Consider the following 19,130-nt stretch of genomic DNA (forward strand, 5'->3'; position numbering starts at 1 on the left):
CTGGGCTAGGGGCTCACCACCCTCAGAGTGAAAAATTTCTTCCTCATATCTAACCTATATCTCCCCTCTTTCCATTTAAAACCATTTCCCCTCATCCTATGGCTCCCCTCCCTGATCCAGAGTCCCTCCCCAGATTTCCTGGAGGCCCTTTTTAGGGACTGGAAGGGGCTCTAAGGTCTCCCTGGAGCCTTCTCTTCTCCAGGCTAAACAACCCCAACTCTCTCAGCCTGTCCTCACAGCAGAGGGACTCCAGATCGGATCATCTTCGTGGCCTCCGCTGGACCCGCTCCAACAGCTCCGTGTCCTTCTTGTGGTGAGGACTCCAGAGCCGGAGGCAGCACTGCAGGTGGGATCTCACGAGAGTGGAGTAGAGGGGGAGAATCCCCTCCCTCGGCTGCAGCGTCACCCACGAGACTCCTGCACTTGCCCCGTGAAGCAGCCACCAGACTGACTTAAGCCACACAGGCATCTCCAACGGGCTTGTGGCAAAGCTGGCAGGGAGTGGAAGAGAAAGAGCCATCGATAAAGAAGTTTTTAAAACTAAATACAATAAAACGGCAGCTGGAAAAGAAGTGTGGGAAGGTTTAAGGCTCATCATAAGCCAATCAAACTAAATGAAGGTTTCTGACAAAGAGGAAAGTTTAATTCAGCCGCCTTTTATCAAAGCCTCGGGCAGCAGATTCTGGATTTTTGATGTTAAATTTCAAGCTACCTTTGTCATGCCGTTTGTCATGAACAGCATTCGTAAACATAACGCAGTCCTTTGTGCTACCTTAAGCATTGAAAAAATTGAGCAGAACCCCCCACGTTTGTTTATTAAGTAAGTAGTAAAAATATCACTTGCTTTTTTGAGTGCAGAGGATAAAATTGCGTATCTAAGGGAAAAGTCAAGACTATGTCCCATGGCAGCTGAAGCCAGATTGGAGAGCAAAGGCAGGAGACCTAGGGGGGAGTCTGGAAGCCTTAAGAAGCCCCAGCCGCTGAAAGCCTTGTGATAACACAAGTGCGTTTGTGGCACCCAGCCCGTGGGACCCGTCTGAACGGAGCCCCCCCGACCCGTCCAGCCTCCCCCACCTCCCGTGACCCGGGGGACGCAGGGCTCCTCAGGCTCACACTGACCAGCTGCTCCTTGAGCTACAGCCGCGTCGCTGCCCACCCGAACAACCACCTGTGGGTCTGAAACCGTTTTTTTTCCAATCCTTTGCTCTGGGTGGTTTGGTTTGGGTTTTTTTTTTTTGGTTACTCTGCTCAGAAGTAGCTTGCCGTCAGCGGGAGCTGTGAGTGAGTATACGCACAGGGCTGTTTGTGAAACAGGGCCAGCTACTGCGGTCTGCAGGACATTCCCCCCCGCCCCCCGCTGAATCAGGGTTCTCCAAAGCCACGGGTCGATATTTACAGCAGCGCAAATGTCCTGGCCACCCCCTGCCACGGGCAAGGCTGGCTCTAACACGGCAGCATCCTTAAACCCTCCGTCAGCTGAGCTCTGCCTGGGAAGAAGGGGATACGTCCAGGACACCTGTGACAGGGACAGTCCTCGCGATTCCCGGAGCCGCCACGAGCACCTCGCTCAGCCGCGGGTTTACTCTGCCTTCACGATCCTTGGCACTTTGTACACCTGCACCAAAGATCCTTATCTTTCAGCAAACAAGCCTGCAGCGAGGGAATAAATTCCTAACTATGACCTTTGGGTGCTCTGAGGGTTTTTTTCACCTACAAACAAAGCAATGTTGTTTTTTTTCTTTTTTCCAAACCCTTCTCTCTGTTGCTTTATTAGACGCCTGTGTGCCCGCTGGAGGCACTGCACTGCAATCTTCCCTCCACATTGCTGGGAAGACCTGGCCTCTGTCCTCCCCGAGCGCGTGGAGATCCCTCGCAGCATACGCTAGGAGCCGAATGTGTCTTTTCTCCCTCGCAATAATTGGGACAATAATTGGGAGCTGCTGAACCCAGATGGGAGACCGCCCCAGCGGAGCTGGAGCTGCTCTTACAGGGGTGAGAGTCTCCAATCCCAGCGTCAGCCCCTTTGCCAATGCCCAGGCCCTGGCTGTCCTCCGTGGGGCATCAGCAGCTGCCACCCAGCCGCCCACCCAGCCGCTCGGCGTGGGGGCTCTGCCGAGCTCGGAGGGAGCCGAGGCCACCACCAGCGCTGAGCTCCTCAGCAAGAGCAGAGGCAGGTCCGCCCTGGTGCTGCGGGTGGGAGTTAGGAATGGGGCCACACACTTGTCACCAAAAAAAAAAAAAAAGTTAAAAAATTTCCCTCAGCCTTTTGATAGGGAACACAGTTGACAGAAAATTCAATTGGTTTGGTGTGATTTCCTGTTTTTACTGGCCCATTATTTGTTCAGAAGTCGGGGAAGCCTCCTCCTCTAAGCAGGTTTCTCTTGGTCATTTGTCACCTCACCAGGCACAGCGCTGCCTCAGCCTTTCTGGCCCAAAAATACGAACTTTCGCGTTTCCACCAGCATGGCTTGTGACTCCCAAACCCGCAGTCACCGAGAGCCCCGTGTGGGTGTCCCACGGCAGCAGCACGGGGCGGTGGGACGCACACAGGCCAGCACTCTGGGCAGAGCGGCTGATAAACCAGAGGGTGTTCTGCCGGACGGGCTGAAGAACGGGGCCGATGGGAACCTCATGAAGTTCAGCCAAGGCAAGCGCAGAGTCCTGCACCTGGGGAAGAACAACCCCAAGCACCAGTACAGGCCAGGGGCCACCCAGCTGCACAGCAGCTTTCTGGGAAAGGACCCGGGGGACAACAGATTGACCATGAGCCATCAACGTGCCTTTGTGGCAAAGCGGGACAACAGCAGCACCTTGGGTTCCGTTAGGCAGAGCGTCACCAGCAGGTTGAGGTGATCCTGCGCCTCTGCCAGCACTGGTGAGACAGGTCTGGAGTGCTGGGTCTGGGTGACCCTGTGCAAGACAGACATGGACGTACTGGAGAGAGTCCAGCAAAGGGGCATGAAGATGGTGAAGGCACTGGAGCATCTGACAGAGGGGAGAGGCTGAGGGAGCTGGGACTGTTCAGCCTGGACAGGAGGCGGCTCCAGGGGGCCCTTATCAGTGTGCACGAATATCTGAAGGGAGGAGTAACGGTGAGTAATGATGAGGGTCATCTCAGCGGTACCCAGTGACAGGACAGGGGGCAACAGGCGCAAGTAGAAATACAGAAAAGCATAAGAAACACTTACTGTGAGGGTGACTGAGCACCGGAACGGGTTGCCCAGGCACCTTGTGGTCGCTGCGTAGATATTAAAAATCCTGCTGGACGTGGTTCTGAGCCCCTGCTCTTAACAGTGGGTCAGCCTCACCCACCCTGTGACTGGGAAACCTAAAGAAAGGAGCTGGGCCCCAAGCCCTCCATCAGCCTCCTCCCTCCCCACCCTTCGGCTCTAAGGAGGGTCCCATGAGGTGTCAAAACTCTCCTCTCAGATGCTTTGTCACGGGCTTTTTAGTGGCCTGCTTTCTCCACCTGGGCAGAGACCAAGGCATTAAGACGGGGTTGTCTCAATAAAAATAAATCACTACAGCTCACAGAGGCAGGCAGGAATCTGATTTTTATCTCTAGGAAGAACTTCTGACAGATGAAAAAAATCTGATTTATCAAGAAGAGCCTGTTGAGGCATTGACTATTGCTGACCACTAGAAATGAAATAGTTGGCTTACTGATTTATAGCACTGAGTGATGTTTCTTCATATCTTACTTTCATTTACAGGATTGCTTCAGTTAATGAAGTTTGGGGAGGGAGAGGTACCCGGCACAGTCACAAGGGCCGGGCTTTAGCAGAAAAGGCACTAGTGCAGTCAACACAATTCCGCTGGCAGGTTTTCTTGCTATACACAGCCACAAAATTAGACTAAAGCCTGCCAGAAGCTGTCATCTAAAGATGTAAAACTTCTGTAAATATAATTTTTCCAATAGCAACACTGTTGAGCTGCTGTGACACAGCTCGGACAGCGTTACAGTGTGCTGCCTGCCACCTTCTGTACTCACGATGGCTTAACTGCCACTTCCATTGTAAACCCTATTTGTTAAGGGTTTATAAATTGGCTGCATTCACTTGCTGCTCTCTGAAAACTGGCACACAGCTCTCTCCCATGGTGTTCTTATTTTGTTGCTTGCTTTTTTTTTTTTCTTCTCCTTGGCTCAGAGGCACCACAGAAGTAGCGCGACTCTAACCCCAGAACCATTAAATCCTCGGTAGAGGCTAAGATGCTACGCAGATATTTTAACTAACAAGAAGGGAAAACCTAACCTGTTACAGTAGATGTGTATTTTGAAGAGCTACTGCAGAACCGGAAGGAAGAACACCCCACTCCCGCCGCCGGAGGTGTGGGGAGCCTGGGCAGGGTCGGTGGCACCAGCAGAGCCGCGGGTGAGCTGAAGCACAGGGCGGGTGCCAGGCGTCTGCTGGGGCACTGACTCTTGCTCTGGTGCAAACCCCACGTTCCCCAGGTCAAGAAGTGGCTCCTGTGGCCGGTGGCAGCAGAGGCTGACCGGCCTGCAGCGTGCAGGGTGCTCGCGGGCAGCCCCCCAAACGTCGTGTGGGAGATGCTGGCAGGGCCGAGTCCCTGCTCTCCCTGCCAGGCTGTTTCCCTGCCTGGCTCGTCCGGCTGAGTGCCTGGCTTGGGCACCTGAGCACATCGCACCCGTGTAAAACCTCTCGGGTTTTACTTATTTTTGGTGGTGGTGGTGGTGGGGAGGCTGAGCCGACATAGGGAGCTCTTGGTCAGCTGAGATTAAAATCGCCAATGGGTCCAGCCGTGAGGGCACTGCAAAGCCTGTTGTGCTGACTGTTGTGCGACCCAGCCTTGGCTGCTTGTTAATTACCTCTCATTCTTCCTATTTGCTCAGGTTATCACCCGTCAGGTGTTGCTGCAGACACACACACAGTTCCTGACCCCGACTCTAGCTCTGCTGCCTCGGGCTAGGCAGGAGCAGAAAAGGCTTTGTCAACCCAGGGGAGTTTGTGCTTTGACACTGGCATAATATTTGCCTTTCTACAGCTCCTGGCCATAGAATGGCTAGAGTTGGAAGGGGCCTTAAGGATCATCCAGTGCCACCCCCTGCCCTGGGCAGGGACACCTCCCACCCGAGCAGGTTGCTCCAAGCCCCGTCCAGCCTGGCCTTGAACCCCTCCAGGGCTGTTCAAGCAGTGCACAAAACTACGTTTATTGGGAGCTAACAGACACACATGGCAAGGGAGAGAGAATTGTTTATATATGATGGGCCTGAACAAGCAGTTACAGCATACAGTGTATGTGTGCTGGTACCCCCCACCCGCAGCCTCCAGTGACGGCCTCTGCCTGAAGGAGCCACCTGCCAGGGCCAGCACTCCGGCACTATTTTCCATGGGCTGAAAGTGACCGTAAGGCTGTAAGTTCTCTCTGCTAATTCAGAGATCTGGTGAGTGAAACGTCTTCCGCAGCTGCCTCAGCAACTGTACTGTGGCGGATGGTGACCCTGTGCTAAACTCCTGTGTGAGCCCTCGGCTCTTGGTGCCGCGGAGGTGGAGTAGTCAGTTTGATTCCAGAGGAGTGGCAGATTTCAAATGAAATGAGTAAGGTTTAAACTAAGCAATCCTGTAAATAACAAACCTTTGTGCTGCAGGCTGTACCGGAAGAGGTTGGGAAGGAACTTTCCTTGTTGGCAGAAAAGCTCAGAAGGAGCTCAGAGGCAGTGGGGTCCCGAAACCTCTTCGTCACCCAGCTTAGCTAAATTGGGCAGCTGTTACACTCTACACCTGGCCAGTAAAGACCCATTCCCCATTCCCACATTCAAAATTGCCCAGGGACATCTACTCTTAGTTCCTCTTTGTTCCTCTTTGGAGAAAAAAATATAGCTATAGAAGGTCTTGTCTTCCAGATAAAATATGTATTTATTTCCTGCAATTAAGGGCTTGTGCTTAACATTTGGATGGTGTAGGACTTGTAAGGCCATCCCACCTTAGCTTGTAAAGTAAGAGAGAATCATAGAATTGTCTAGGTTGGAAGGGATCTTTAAGATCATTGAGTCCAACCATCAACCTAACACTGCCAAAACCACCACTAAACCATGGTCCTCATCTCACCTTTGAACAGGTGTAGTTAAAATAAAAGCCACCTGAGTATATGACTGACCTTAACATGTGGTTCTCATGCAAGATCCCCAGGTGAACACAGGACAGTACGACAGGGTGGCAGAAACTTTGCCTTTTGAGTTTCCTAGGGCTGTAGCCTCAAAGGTGACTGTCGAACGCTGTCCCATGTTCGATCATCTCTGTTGGCAAGACTGCCAGCAAAAGGGTCAACCTGACAGAAATTATAGCACAAAGCGGTTAATGCACATCATTCAATGGCACTCAGTTCTGACGTGGTTTTCTTGGATCCTGGGGAAGGCCGATGCTTGTGTGCACAGGCAACTCTTGACCAACAAACAACAGAGTGCCTTAGGAGGAGGTGCTACGGCCACGTCCAGTGCAGAGGAGGAATATGTAGCTCTTCTGCTCTTACAGCAATGATGAGCCTGGGCTACGTGAAGCTCAGGGGCTTATGGGGTAACATGAGAGAGGCAGAACACTGTTGGCACCTTGATTTCTGTCAGGAAACTTTCGAGAGGCAACATGACCCAAGGGATGGGAGGTGAAAACCAGCAGTACCAGAGCCGGGCTCCTACGCAGGTTTCAGACTGGTTCTGCGCATTCTCAGAGCCCAGCGCGTGTCCGCCCTTGCACTCCAGGTAGGAAAGAGAAAAGAAAAATAAGAAGGGTCTAAATGCTTCCTTCCCCACATTCGTTCCCATGGGAGTGTTGTGGATGCGTTGGTCTGGCCCAGCTTTAGGAGGAGCTTCTGTCGGTGCCTTTATCGGGGTCACAGGAGGGCACACGGAAGGCGGCCGTGGCGCTGCTGGGGACTGGCGTGGGCACGGCAGCGTGAGAGGAAAGGCCTCTGAGCGTCCCCTGGGCAGAACTGCCATCACGTGGCCACAATGCCCCGGAGGGCGACCTCGAGAGGCAAAACAGCAGTGGCGGTGAGGAGCAGGGTGTGCCGAGACACGCACCGACAGCCACGTCCCAGGCTTTGGGCTAAGCCAGGAAGGAAAACAGTTATTTCAAGCTGAAATGCAAGGTTGTAAGTACCAAACTCCTTCAGTTGCAGCAGTCCAATGGGAAAAAAGGAACGTACTCTAGTGCTGTTCTCCATCTGGGTTTAGCTTCAAGCAGAAGCCTGTTCTTGGATTTGTTTTGGCTCTGCAGACACGCGGCTTACGCCCGAGTGAGCGAGCCGGGCAAATGTGGTTTGATAGCCCTTGGTCTGTCGTGGGCTCAGGCACGGGGCCGTCCCGCAGCGAGCAGCGCTCCTCGGGCAGGTCCTTACACAGCTGCCCTCCGCCTCCCCTGGTGGCAACACTGCTGGGGACACGGCCACAATGTCGCTGTTAAAGCCACCACTTCACTACTCTCCCATAAGAAGGAGCACGGTTCATGTCTCCTTGGCATTGCTTTAGGTTGATCACCTTTTCCATATGGAAAAGTTTAGCAAGGAGGAGAGAGGAAAAGCAAGAGCTGCGAGAGGAACAGGAGACAGCAGTCTGAGGGGAGCGAGGAAAGGGAGGGCTGCGGAAAGGGAAAGGGATAAAAAGAAACAGGGGAAACTCAGATGGGACCACAGGAGAGGAGGCAATAAGTGGTTGGCCGTGGCCACATCAGTCCAGGTATCTCCTCCATTCGTTAAGTGAAAAGCTCTCTAGTATGGCCTCCAAGGGTCAGCTATTTTTCCAGACGAGAGCATCTAGCTCTTTGTCACAATTACAAAATACAGGAATTCCTCCAATCTCTTTGATGCACCACACAAGGGTTTTGTAAGTAACGGGACACACTGCGGTTTACTTGCCAAAAGGACAGGCCGGGAGAGTTTGCCCATGTGGATACACGTAAAATGTGTCGGGGAGTCTGTACGGGAACACAAAGAAAGCGCGGTGGCAGAGCCGAGGTAAGGGTTGGGGACCACCTCGGTCGGGTCTGCCACAACAGTCAGTTGGCTCTAAGAGCTCAGGGGCACCCCTGGGGCTTCCCACGGGACCCGCGCCGAGCTGCACACAGGCTTTGGAAACCACGGATAGCCCTGGATAAACGGTCTCTGGTGCGTATTTAGCTGGCGTGGCTGGACCACCTTCCAAAGTCCACACCTTCCTGATGACATGTATGTCCCTTGCAAAGGAGCTGGGTAGGGAGTGCATCCCCTTCACATCTGTTACATCTCCTCCCACAGTGAGTTTCTTTTTGAAGCAGCAGGATCTCTAAATCTGAGGAGTTCCAGCCTTAGGAGAACAGTAACAGAATAAAGGACATCGGGGACTGTGCAACAGGTTCCCATTTCAACCCTCTCAACTGTGAGAAAAATTCCATTCCATAAAATGACCTAAGAAGCTTACCAGTACGGGGCAAGGGTAATCCGGGAAAAATGTGATAACGCAAAGCGTCTCCACCTTGTGATTTCATGTTTTATGCCTCCATTATACAAAAATTAACAATAGTTCTTTAAGAGGTTTCACTTGTACAGAACAGTGTGATAAGGTAACAGCACTTCACCAGCACAGGAAAACCTCTGCAGTGATGGACGTACAGGGCTTCATCGGGAAGTGCACCCAGGCTCACCCTCCAGGGGACGAGTGAGGGGCCGGGGCTGCAGCGCGCGCTGCACGGGGCAGGCACGGGGCTGCCACGCTGCCGTCGGGACGGGGCGGCTCTTGTTGGCACGGCAAAAGTTAGATGCACTTGCCAAGTGCTGCGGGCGTTGCGCCACGCGGCCACCGGACTGGTCTGCTTTCAAAATGCCCCAGGGTGAATTAATGCCCATAACCAACTCGAGTGCCTCTGTCGATATCATCAATCATTAAAAGCCTCGTTTGCAACGCCAAAAGCAAAACTGTTCTCAAAATTAAGTGGAGGTCCCTGGCTACGTCCTTCGATGAGCTAAAAGCAGCAGGGCTGCGGCTGATGGATGGTTCCCTTTTAACATCATCAGGAGCGACTGTCTGCCTGGGAGGGGGTCTTTGATCTTTCCGCCAGTTTTTAAACGTGGCAGAAATAAGCAGTCTCCCAAAGGAGACAGATTTCGTGGAGACCCCCTGGCTCACAGCACGGCCTCCCGTCTTCCATTTAATATTATGTTACTGTTTGGAGGATACTTGAGCGCAATTCAACTAATTCCGGGATTGAAAGGTGGCAGTTTGAGGGTTGCCAGTCGTGAGGCGCAGAGGGGGAGTTTCTGAAGCATTTACCACTTCGCTGCTGTCTCCTAAACAGAGTTTTGGGTGATGTGTGTGGGACTCTGCTGGCCCCGAGATCAAAGCACCAGCCCTCTGCAGAATCCACGGTCCAACAACAGCAAGCCGCTCTGACATACAAGATGCTGCGTGCATTAGGTGACAGCGACAGACTAATATTTTTTCATTTGAAAAAAATTTCACAATGGAAGACAAGTAATTCACAGGAGTTTTAGAGACTTTATTTATGTATAAACAATTTAAACACTTTGCCATAAATTATCTTTGCCTGTCTCTAGTCTTTGCTTAGCAGCAAATTAAAATTAATATAAAAACTCAATGAACAATTCATACATGTATATTACAAAAAAGTTCTTGTACCAAAGTTCTTATTAGACTTTTTTTTTCTTTTTTTTTCTTTTTTTTTTTTTTTCTCGTGGTGACTGTAATGTGATTGTCTCAGTTTCTCGACCAAACAAACACACTAATAATTTTTAAATCTGAAACAGTGATTGTGCCTTCTGGCTGATGTATGTACAGGGTGATCTGACGTGGTGCCCATTTGCAATAGTGTAACACAATGCCCACAGCTCTACTGGAACTGATACCAACAAACTACTGAATCTAAACAGACTACACCCTGTAACTGTGTTATACTGTCCACAATGGAAATCTTCAAAGACAAACAGAGTATGAAATTTATTTGTAGTGATTTATAGCCACCGTTTTGAATGTAACTCTACACTCTGCCCTCTTTGAATAAGTTAAGCTTCAGGCCAGACAAGTGGAGGGTCAGAGTGCAAGTGTGGTTTTGTTACTTTTAAATATATTTTTCTTTACTATTTCCAGTGCGCTCTCACTTGCATTCTCATTGTCCTCCAGTTGCTACACACAAATCACCCCAAAGTCATGTTTTAAATGCACCTGTATTTTGCTTTAAATGAAAACCTCTTGGATATTTATCAAACGAGCAGTCTGAATCATCTGTGTTTCATCAGCTGGTTAGTGAAAGTGGCCCACTTGGATTTCTTAGTTTGCTCACGTGTGAATGGAGTGAGGTAATACAATACGAGGCCTTCTTTTTGTTTTTCTTTAGACCCAGAACAAGTGGGTAATATTTCAGGGGTACTTTTTAATTTGTATGGTTAGAGTTTTCAGTCTGGCTTTAGTCCACTTCAGGATGTGGTTTTTAATCACTTGAACAGTAGCATTTAACTCAAAAAATATGAGCTTTTTTGCCACTTACTATCCCAAAGTAGCTCAGCCTAGTGCCCCCATTTAGGTCTTCATCTCCTTAGGAGAGGAGATAACAGTTACGACTACTGATTCATCCAGCAAAGGATGACAGCAGGTTAATTTGTTACCTCTTTCCCATTTCATTCTGTCTTAAAAACTGGATGTTGCTGCTACTGTCTGCTAGCTCTGGGTACTGCTCCACGGGCAGGACATAATATCCCTCGTAACCTTGAACCCTTCCCGTGTTCAGAAGCTGCTGCTTCTCTCCGTCTGTCCATACGCGGCTGCCCTCTCGGCCATCCCGTGCCTTCTGCTGCTCTTTGGCCCAGGCTGACCCCAGGGCTCGCTGCCGAGCCTGGTCTAACACTCTCGCCTTCTCCTCGTCCAGCGTGTCGGGGCTGAGCCCGTAGCGGATGTTGATCAGCAGGGTGGAATACTGAAACTCGATATTGGTAAACCTTCGAGTCCTCCCGTTGACGAGGAGAGTGGGCTGGGAGACGGTGACGTTGACGCCGCTCTCCAGGACCTTCCGCCCGCTGGTCATCGCGAGGGTGACGAGGTCGCCGTCGGCCGAGCCTATCTTGACAAAGTAGTGGGTGTCCTTCCCCTCGATGCTGTAGTGCATTTTTTCCAGGTAGTGCGCACTGTTAAGGACAGAGGCGATCTTTCTGCTATCGTCTGTGGCTATGCTGGAAATGCCAGTGGTTACACGGCCTTCCTTCACAGCAAACATGATTCCTTTCCCAATGATTGGAGTGGTTGTTGCGAACCAGTGACCTGCTTTTTCTCTAATATTGGCATGTAATCTTTTAGATATGACCTGTCCCTCAAGAGCCATGAAAGCTTGGTTGTGTCTTTCCGTCGTCTGCTGAACTCCTGTAATTAGCTGGGGAAAGCAAAACAAAACAAAACAAAACAAAACAAACACCAAAGAAGATAGAGATCTGAAAATATTCATTTCGGAGACTGACACTAATCTTTGCTTCGCTTTTTTAAAGGAAAGCCATGGAGTGAAAGATTCTACATTATGGGAAGACCACCCCCAGTTACCCGCTCCTATACATATCCCGTTCAGGATCAGGTAAATACTCATTTGGCAAATGATTTTGCTACCAGTAATACCAAATAAAATATTTCTCATCAATCACCCTCTGTAGCACGTATGTACCACAAATTCAATTTTGGCAAATTACATAATGTCCATTACAAGAATAAGTAAGACCCAAGTCTAGCACAATTTTAATCAGAGCCAAAACCCAACAGAATAAATCTATTAAAAGATGTCACTTAACTTCTGGACACTTTTGCCCAGAGATTTCAACCAGTCTATATGACTAAAATGCTTATGAATATAAGCCTTTTTGAAAATAGATGAAATTTGGGCTCCAAAATTCCAAAGCAATTTCTGAAGAGAGGATTTAGACTCTCAAATGACTTAGAAGCCTGTGAAAGCGGTACGTTCAGGCTTATACGATCATTTCTGTTGTATTACCACAAATGTTAAGTAAGCCTAGCGAAGACTAAGTCTGGCCTAGTACTCTTTTTAAGTTTATTGGAATTGGGTTGGAATTTATTATAGACGTTGAAAGCGTATACCATTTTCCACCCTTAACCTGACAAGTACGTATGGATGCTGTAACCACAGTTAACTGGAGCAACGGGAGCAGCAAACCAAAGCCTCTAACCGTCAAAAGCATCAGACAGAAACGATGAGAAATCCTATTACAGGGTGAGCAGCAGAGCCATTTCTTAGCAGTACAGCACGTACCAACCTAAGTTTATTGCAACACGTATGTTGTTAGGATGGTTTTACCAAAGGTACAACAGATGATGAATTACCCTGAGAAAGTCTTCCTTTGCCATTGCTAATCAAGTTAATCGGGTTACAACTTGTTAATCAAGGAAGAACTCAATAAAAGACAAACTAATGGCACTGTAATTATGATAACGGCAAAGGCTGGCAAGAAGGCATATGTTCATTAGTACAAAATCTAGCTATACTCACTTCATTTTACACTGAAATAAACACTTGGCCTTCTGCTGTAACCGCAGAAGAGCCAGCAGTTCTATTCATAGAGTGGGGCAAATTTATCAAGAAAAATAACTTCATCTTTCTGCCTACCTGTCCGTTTTCACATGCTTGACTCTCAGACAGCTCGTATGGCGGTGACACAAAGTACATTTTCGCTCTAGGGAAACCAGGTATAATGTTGCTAAGCTGAAATCCAAACATCACCAACCAGCTTTTGACATCTAAAAATCAAAAGTAAGCAGTCAAGTGAGAAATAAACACGTGTAATAAATACAAGAAATCAAAAAAAATGCTGGAAATCCATCCTCGACCTCCTTAATTTCAAGTAGCAGCGGAACTCATAATTTACATTACAGCATGGCATTTTGCAGAATTGTAGTAATCCACCTGAACAGGGACAGGAGATACTGCTTCAAATTTACCCTAAATAATTCATCAGGGATATACCACGTCTTTCATCCTTTTCCTATTACAGCACATGGATCATCCAAACATTTTACTGTACGCAGGATTTGTTCCACCTCTGACACCTTCTGATGTGGCTACTTTAACCTACAAACTGTACTGTAAAATGATGTTTTATTAGGTTAGTACTCCTAAAAACTTCTGCAAAGTCCTTTGGGAAAATGCACGGCTTCTTTTCTATGTCCTACTTCTATTAACTGTCATCGGGTCTCGGGAGGCTCCATTAAATGCAGCGAGAAGCTAAGCGCGTAATTCAGATGTCTAAATTTAGGTACCAGCCCCACTAGGGAAAGGCAGGAGCTGCATGGGAAAGTTCCAGCTCAGCTCTGGGCTGAGCCTCGGCAAGTTCCAGCTCTGCGTTCGACCAGTAAAACTCTGTCTTCATATCTAGTTGAAAAAGCTAAGTAACTAAATTAATAACAGTAATTCTCACTCAGCAGGTATTAAGAACTAATGATGTATTTTAGTTACCAAAGTGATGTTTTTAACCAAAAGAAAAAAAGCCCCTAGCCCCATTTTACAGAAGTTTCCTGCTTCTCTTTTCCAGCTGCCACGGAGATCAGAAGCAGCGTGGGAGCACGGGCACTTCTCATTTGATTTGGACTTACGTTCATGACCATTTTTGTTTAAAAATCTCTCCTGTGTTTTACAGTGGCTTCCCTCCTCACTGGCCTTTGATGGCTCCTGATGCTGCGATTGCCGCTTCTTCGTGTGAGCGAGCTGGGTGTTTGCGGAGAGGCAGGAGCGCGGCCGGGCGCTCTGGAGCCGGGCTCCTGGCTGCACGCGGAGCGCTCTGGGCACGGGCAGGCGCACGGCGGGCTCTGCTCCCTGCCCACCGGCATGCTCCCGCCCGGATGCACACACCGCCGGGACCTGCTCGGACACAACACGGCACCCGCCGGCTGTCCCAAAGACCGTTTTCCCCCCGTTTCTAGCAAAGGTAATGTTGCATCATAAAAAGCGTAATACTTCTTGGTTGTGGACAGCTGACAGCAAGAGTCTTCTTTTCTTACCATTCTGACACTAAAGTAAGTAGTAAAATATTCTGCTTCTATGCAGATATTTGTATGTATCTCCCATCACACAGTGCCTACCATATTTTTCCTCTAGCTTTGGACAGCAGAGGGTTACCGCTCCTTTTTAAGGTTTCAATTTATTTTATGGTATAATGGTATCTCCCCAAAAAATTCACTTTGGCTGCCCTAATCCCCCAAAAGAAGAGGAGGACCTACATACAAAGTAGTCACTGTTTTCCTTAGCTGATGTGCTTTGCAGCACTGCACTTGCTCCAGGAATTCCTTTTCAGCAAAAGCTGTGAATAAAGCAGGGTCGGGGTTAACAGTAAGAAGGGACTGGGGTGGGGAAGTATTTTTTTTGTTTGTTTTCTTTAAGCTATGACAACCCAGGTGCCCCCATAATAACGTCTTGTGCAAGATAATCTGTTTAGTCCATACAGCAACAAATATTTTCAGCAGCAGCAAAGTATTTTTACAGACTACAGGGTGTGTGTTATACCAAAACGCAATACATCTTCCTAGATGTCACCCAGCGGATGGATAAATTAAATTAATGCCATTTCACAACGTAGCAAAACATCATGAGACGAGACTGAAAATCTAAACCAAACAGCAGTGGATGAAAATAGGAATTTTGTTGAATTTAGGACAACAGAATTTGATCCCATGGTAATTTTAGTTGCCAATATTTTCACACGATCAGATACAAATCACACTATCTTCAAATTACAAAGTAGCGACAGCAGAACCTATGGAGTGTTACACATCCAGTTGAGTCCCAACATACTACTGAAACTTGCTATGATTTTCTTTGAAGGAAATGCATGCTTTTCTTGAAATTCAAATTACTGCTAAAATTAAGATAGCTCCTTTTTAAAAATGATATCACTGCTCTAATTATTGTATACTGCATATTCAATTCTGAAAAAAGATTTTCCTGAAGACATACTAATTACCTTTCTTTTTAGAAATTGCCAGCAGCTAGTCCAAGTACTGTGTGATCTTACTAAGTGAAAAATTATTACTAATTAAGAAGAGGTTACAAGTTTTACCCAATTCTAACATACGCGATCAAAACTACTTTATTGTTTCTCTTTCTAAGCTCTCCACATTCCACAACATTTCATAGTCTTTCAGGAGGAAATCATTTTAGAAAACACCAAGATATTTGTTTTAAAGACTAAAGACTGTTTGCATATTGAAAGTTAAATGGGAAAAAGAGGTTTAATTAAATCCGTTCTTGGTGCTAATTCATAATGTGCCCGTGGGCTCAGTCAGCAGTTAATTTTGAAAGTAGCCCTGAAGGGAAGAGATGCCGAGCAGTTCTGGTTCCCGATTCTGCAACTACCCTGCCAGTGATTCTTGTAGGCGACTTCCTTTTTCTTCACGTAAAATGAGAATGAGCACAGCTCCATACAGTACTAGTTCAACAGGAAGAGCACTGTGGCTGTGCTGAAATTGAGTACTTACCCAAAATTCACCCCCCTGCCCCCATAATTCATTTTGGCTTCTCATTTAACACCCTTCATTGGAGGAGAAGCAGTACCAAAGAATCAGGACTAGCCAACCCGTTTCATAGCACAAAAAGGAAAACGGCCCAGCCTTGATGGGAGGACTCAGCAAATGGCTAGTAAGGAGAAGGCTGATTTCTTTCCCAAATCAGCTTCCAAACCGTACTGTTATTTATAAGAAACTTAATGAAGTCTCACCTGTTACATAGTTCTTTAGATCCAGTTCATTGCTGAGAGGGTTGTTACTCTTGAACATGTACAGATTGAAAGGAGCGGGTTCTTTACCAATGTTTTTCCACATGGTGTAATCAGGAGATGTCCAGCGTCCAGCCAGGACATCATAGTCCCTTTGGGTAAAATGGACGAGTTTGGTTAAAGGATCATACAGCCCTCCATGGAACCCGATAACCAGCTGGAAATCAGGGTTAGAGTCGTAATAAATCTCCCCATATGCTGTGTACTGAAGCTGTTTGATCATGAGGCCATTGATGCTGAACACGGCTAATGGAGTGCCTGTGTTATCAGAGGCAACGTAATATTCTTCCCCGCTGCTACTCTCCATCGCAAAGAGGTGGCCTTGCAGATCATAGTACAAAGAGGTAATTTCCGAATTGGAATGATTGTAGACGTGAGTTACCCTTGTTGGATTGTGAAGATCAGCATAAAAGTACTGTAGATGATGCCCCAGGTTAGTCTTACAGGAAGCCCTTCGGCCGAGTCCATCATAACGGTACTGAACACTCCACCCATTTGCTTTGTTGTAAGCTCTCGTTAAGAGTCCTTTCGAGTTGTACTCAAACACATCTGAGCCTCGCTGACACAGGAATCCATCATCATCAATCTTGTACGGTATGTCACCTAAGCGCGTAATCCTGTCTCTCAGGTCATAGCGCAGAGGCATCAATCGGACGCTGTTTCCAGGATTTAAGAGATGAAGGTTTCCATTCAGATCGTAACTGTAACGCCAGGTTGGCCTATCATTTACTGCTACGCTTTGCAGTTGCCCATCTCCGTCGTAATCGTAGGTGTACTTGGTTGTGTTGGCATACGGACCAAGCTTCAGTTCTCTTTTCGTTACCCTTCCCATGCTGTCATACTGTACGGTCATCCAGTACATCAGTGATCTGAACATTTCATATTGAACTTCTTTAATGCGTCCATGGGTGTCGAAGTGCTTACTCAGTGTCATAACCGCTGTAGTAATAATTTGATTTATATCATAATAAATAACTCCGAATTTGCCAAAATGCTCTACTTTGCCAGAAATCTCATCGTAACGGTACAGATCAACTGGAAGAGGCGTCTCACTTATTATGGGTTTGATGCTTGCGATTCGAAAGCTATTGTCATGGTATGTATAATCGAACCTTGCATTGACCATGCCTTCTTCAGAGAATCTGTAGATTTGTTTGTCAACGAGAGGACCAATTTTACGATAGCGGATCGTACAGGAAAATCCTCCACTTTGCAAATTCACCATTTTTAGGACACCCGTAGTTTCATCATATCCAAAAGTAACTGCAGTGCTGTCATAAACAATTTCAGATAATTTGGATAGCTTTCCATACTTGTAGAAGACTTGTCGGCCGGTACCTAAAAATGATGTTTTCAAAATCCTCCCATCATCACTGTAATCAAAAATCACCGACGCATTGCTCTCGGGAGGATTATAAATATTTCTAATGTAGCCAATAGAGGTGTGAGTTGACATGCTGTGCCGAGCAACGCTAGGCATAGTAACAGCGTGAAGTCGGTCTGAAGAGTCATACTCGAAAATGTACTGTCGTTGACTCTGAAGCAGTAGTACCATCGACTATAGGAAAAAACATTAATACAGTTACTGTCTTTCAGCATGTGACCTCTGAGAGGGTATTAAAGAAAAGAAAAGTTTACTGAAGAGGCGCTAATGTTAAACGAATACAAAGAGACACAGATACATCAGTTGGGGGAACGAAGCTGCTCAGGAATATTGTCAGATGAGAGGATCTGCTACTTGGAAATCAATATGCTGCCACTCTGGAGAAAGTGTAGGCTAGCAACCTATTAGCTACCCTCCCTTTGGGAGGACTTTCTTTTTTTCTTTTAAGGGATGCAGAGGAGTTGGATAAATGACTTGATTTATCTTTTGGCTAGCAGCTGTAATCCACAACTGTTACTGTGAAACGTGAGAAACAAAGCAGAGAACATCAGCTCTGCTTTGCTTAAAATAACAGATTCGGAGAAGGAAAAGGGAAAATAATCTGCAGTTCCAAAGTATTTAAGACACTTTCGTGACTGAAGCGTCCTCATGAGGCTAAGTAAAAATGCATTACCACGTTGTCATTTAAGAAATAATGATTAGAGGTGAACTACCTGTTTCTACTTGAACCTTTTGTCAGGTTTAGTCATGGATTTTTTGTCTTAATTAAGCACGATTCATTGTGTTAGTTTATGCCATTATATGGCAGCTTAATCACTTTCAGGAAAATATCAAAAGACGCAAGCCATGACGAATATTTCCCATTAAAAATTATTCAAATTCAGTTGACTAATTGTAAAATAAGGAATTTTGAGACCAGGTACAAAGGGATTGTTAACAGCTGGAATACGCCAAATTTTGGATAATTTGTGTGTATGTTACGTAGAGAGCTTAAAACGAAGCCCAGTAGTACTTCGTCTCTTTGTAGCCAATGTCAGAAGGTAAAACAGCATCACCTACTTTTTCTAGGTAGGTGTAGCTCCAAACTTTCCCATCTGCAAACATGCGCGATATGATCCTGCCTTGCTTATCGATATCTGTTCTCTCGCTCATGGCACCCCGCTGCAGCCCAGCCAGGCGCCCGTTGAAGAAGTAAGACACGTTGACAGCAGCCAGGCCGCTGCTGGGTAGCCAAAGGAAAGGCCGTCCCAGTTGATCGTAAATTATCCTCAGCGTAAATTTCCGGTGATCGTCATAGATTTTTTCTGTGCGTATGTTCCGGTCGTAATCAATGGACAGTAAATTCCTTCCGTGCACCTATTGAATGAAAGAAGGCCGTACTCAGTCCGCAGTGGGCGCTACACCTCTACGGATTTTCAGTGTGAAAGTGGCATGCACAAAGGAGAACTCAACTTCCCCACATTTTTGAAACGTGTAGGACATCTTCCTATTAACTGGCTTTTGCTTTCTACTTCTCATGATATTCAAACACGTAACCCTCACCAACCTGATCGCTTGGGATGGGTTTAATTTCTTCTGACTAAAATACCTGGTCATACAGGCTGGGAAAGGTGGACTTCGGGTTTTGAGGGGAAAAAAAGTGCTAAATAATTCGGTTAAATATTTTTCTTTTTCCCCCATTTTTTTCAGCTACAATTTCCAAATCAAAGTACAGCATGAAGTCTCTCAGTCCCAGATTTTTTATTTTTACCTTTTTAACAACAGAGCAAAACAGAAACAAAGGAGCGTAAGAATGCCAAATGGAGAGGCTTCTAGTGAGAGTGCTATAAGGAAAAATACATAAATATATTCACTGGAGGCTAAGCCACAGAATTCAGGTTAATGCTGTAATCTGATGAAGCTTCTTAAGTAATTTAATTGCACATGCCTCATTAATAAAGTAGAAGTCCTTAAATTAGATATAATTTGAGAGCAACGACTACTTAAA

At 47.0% G+C, this 19,130-nt stretch overlaps 1 protein-coding gene across 5 annotated transcripts in view; it reads right to left on the bottom strand.

Moving 5' to 3' along the window:
* Positions 1–9,464: 9,464 nt before the first annotated feature.
* TENM2 (teneurin transmembrane protein 2) overlaps positions 9,465–19,130 on the bottom strand; it is a 1,449,326-nt gene continuing 1,439,660 nt past the window's right edge. For all 5 annotated transcript variants that reach the window (XM_074604292.1, XM_074604293.1, XM_074604291.1 and 2 more), the window contains 4 exons: positions 18,203–18,499; positions 15,703–17,317; positions 12,603–12,733; positions 9,465–11,366 (listed from right to left, as the gene is read on the bottom strand). In XM_074604292.1, coding sequence (XP_074460393.1) covers positions 10,605–11,366; positions 12,603–12,733; positions 15,703–17,317; positions 18,203–18,499 — 2,805 coding nt within the window. In that variant the 3' untranslated portion in view covers positions 9,465–10,604. The remainder of the gene's footprint in view (positions 11,367–12,602; positions 12,734–15,702; positions 17,318–18,202; positions 18,500–19,130) is intronic.

Source organism: Larus michahellis, chromosome 11 (genome assembly GCF_964199755.1).
Source record: "Larus michahellis chromosome 11, bLarMic1.1, whole genome shotgun sequence".
Lineage (NCBI taxonomy): Eukaryota > Metazoa > Chordata > Aves > Charadriiformes > Laridae > Larus > Larus michahellis.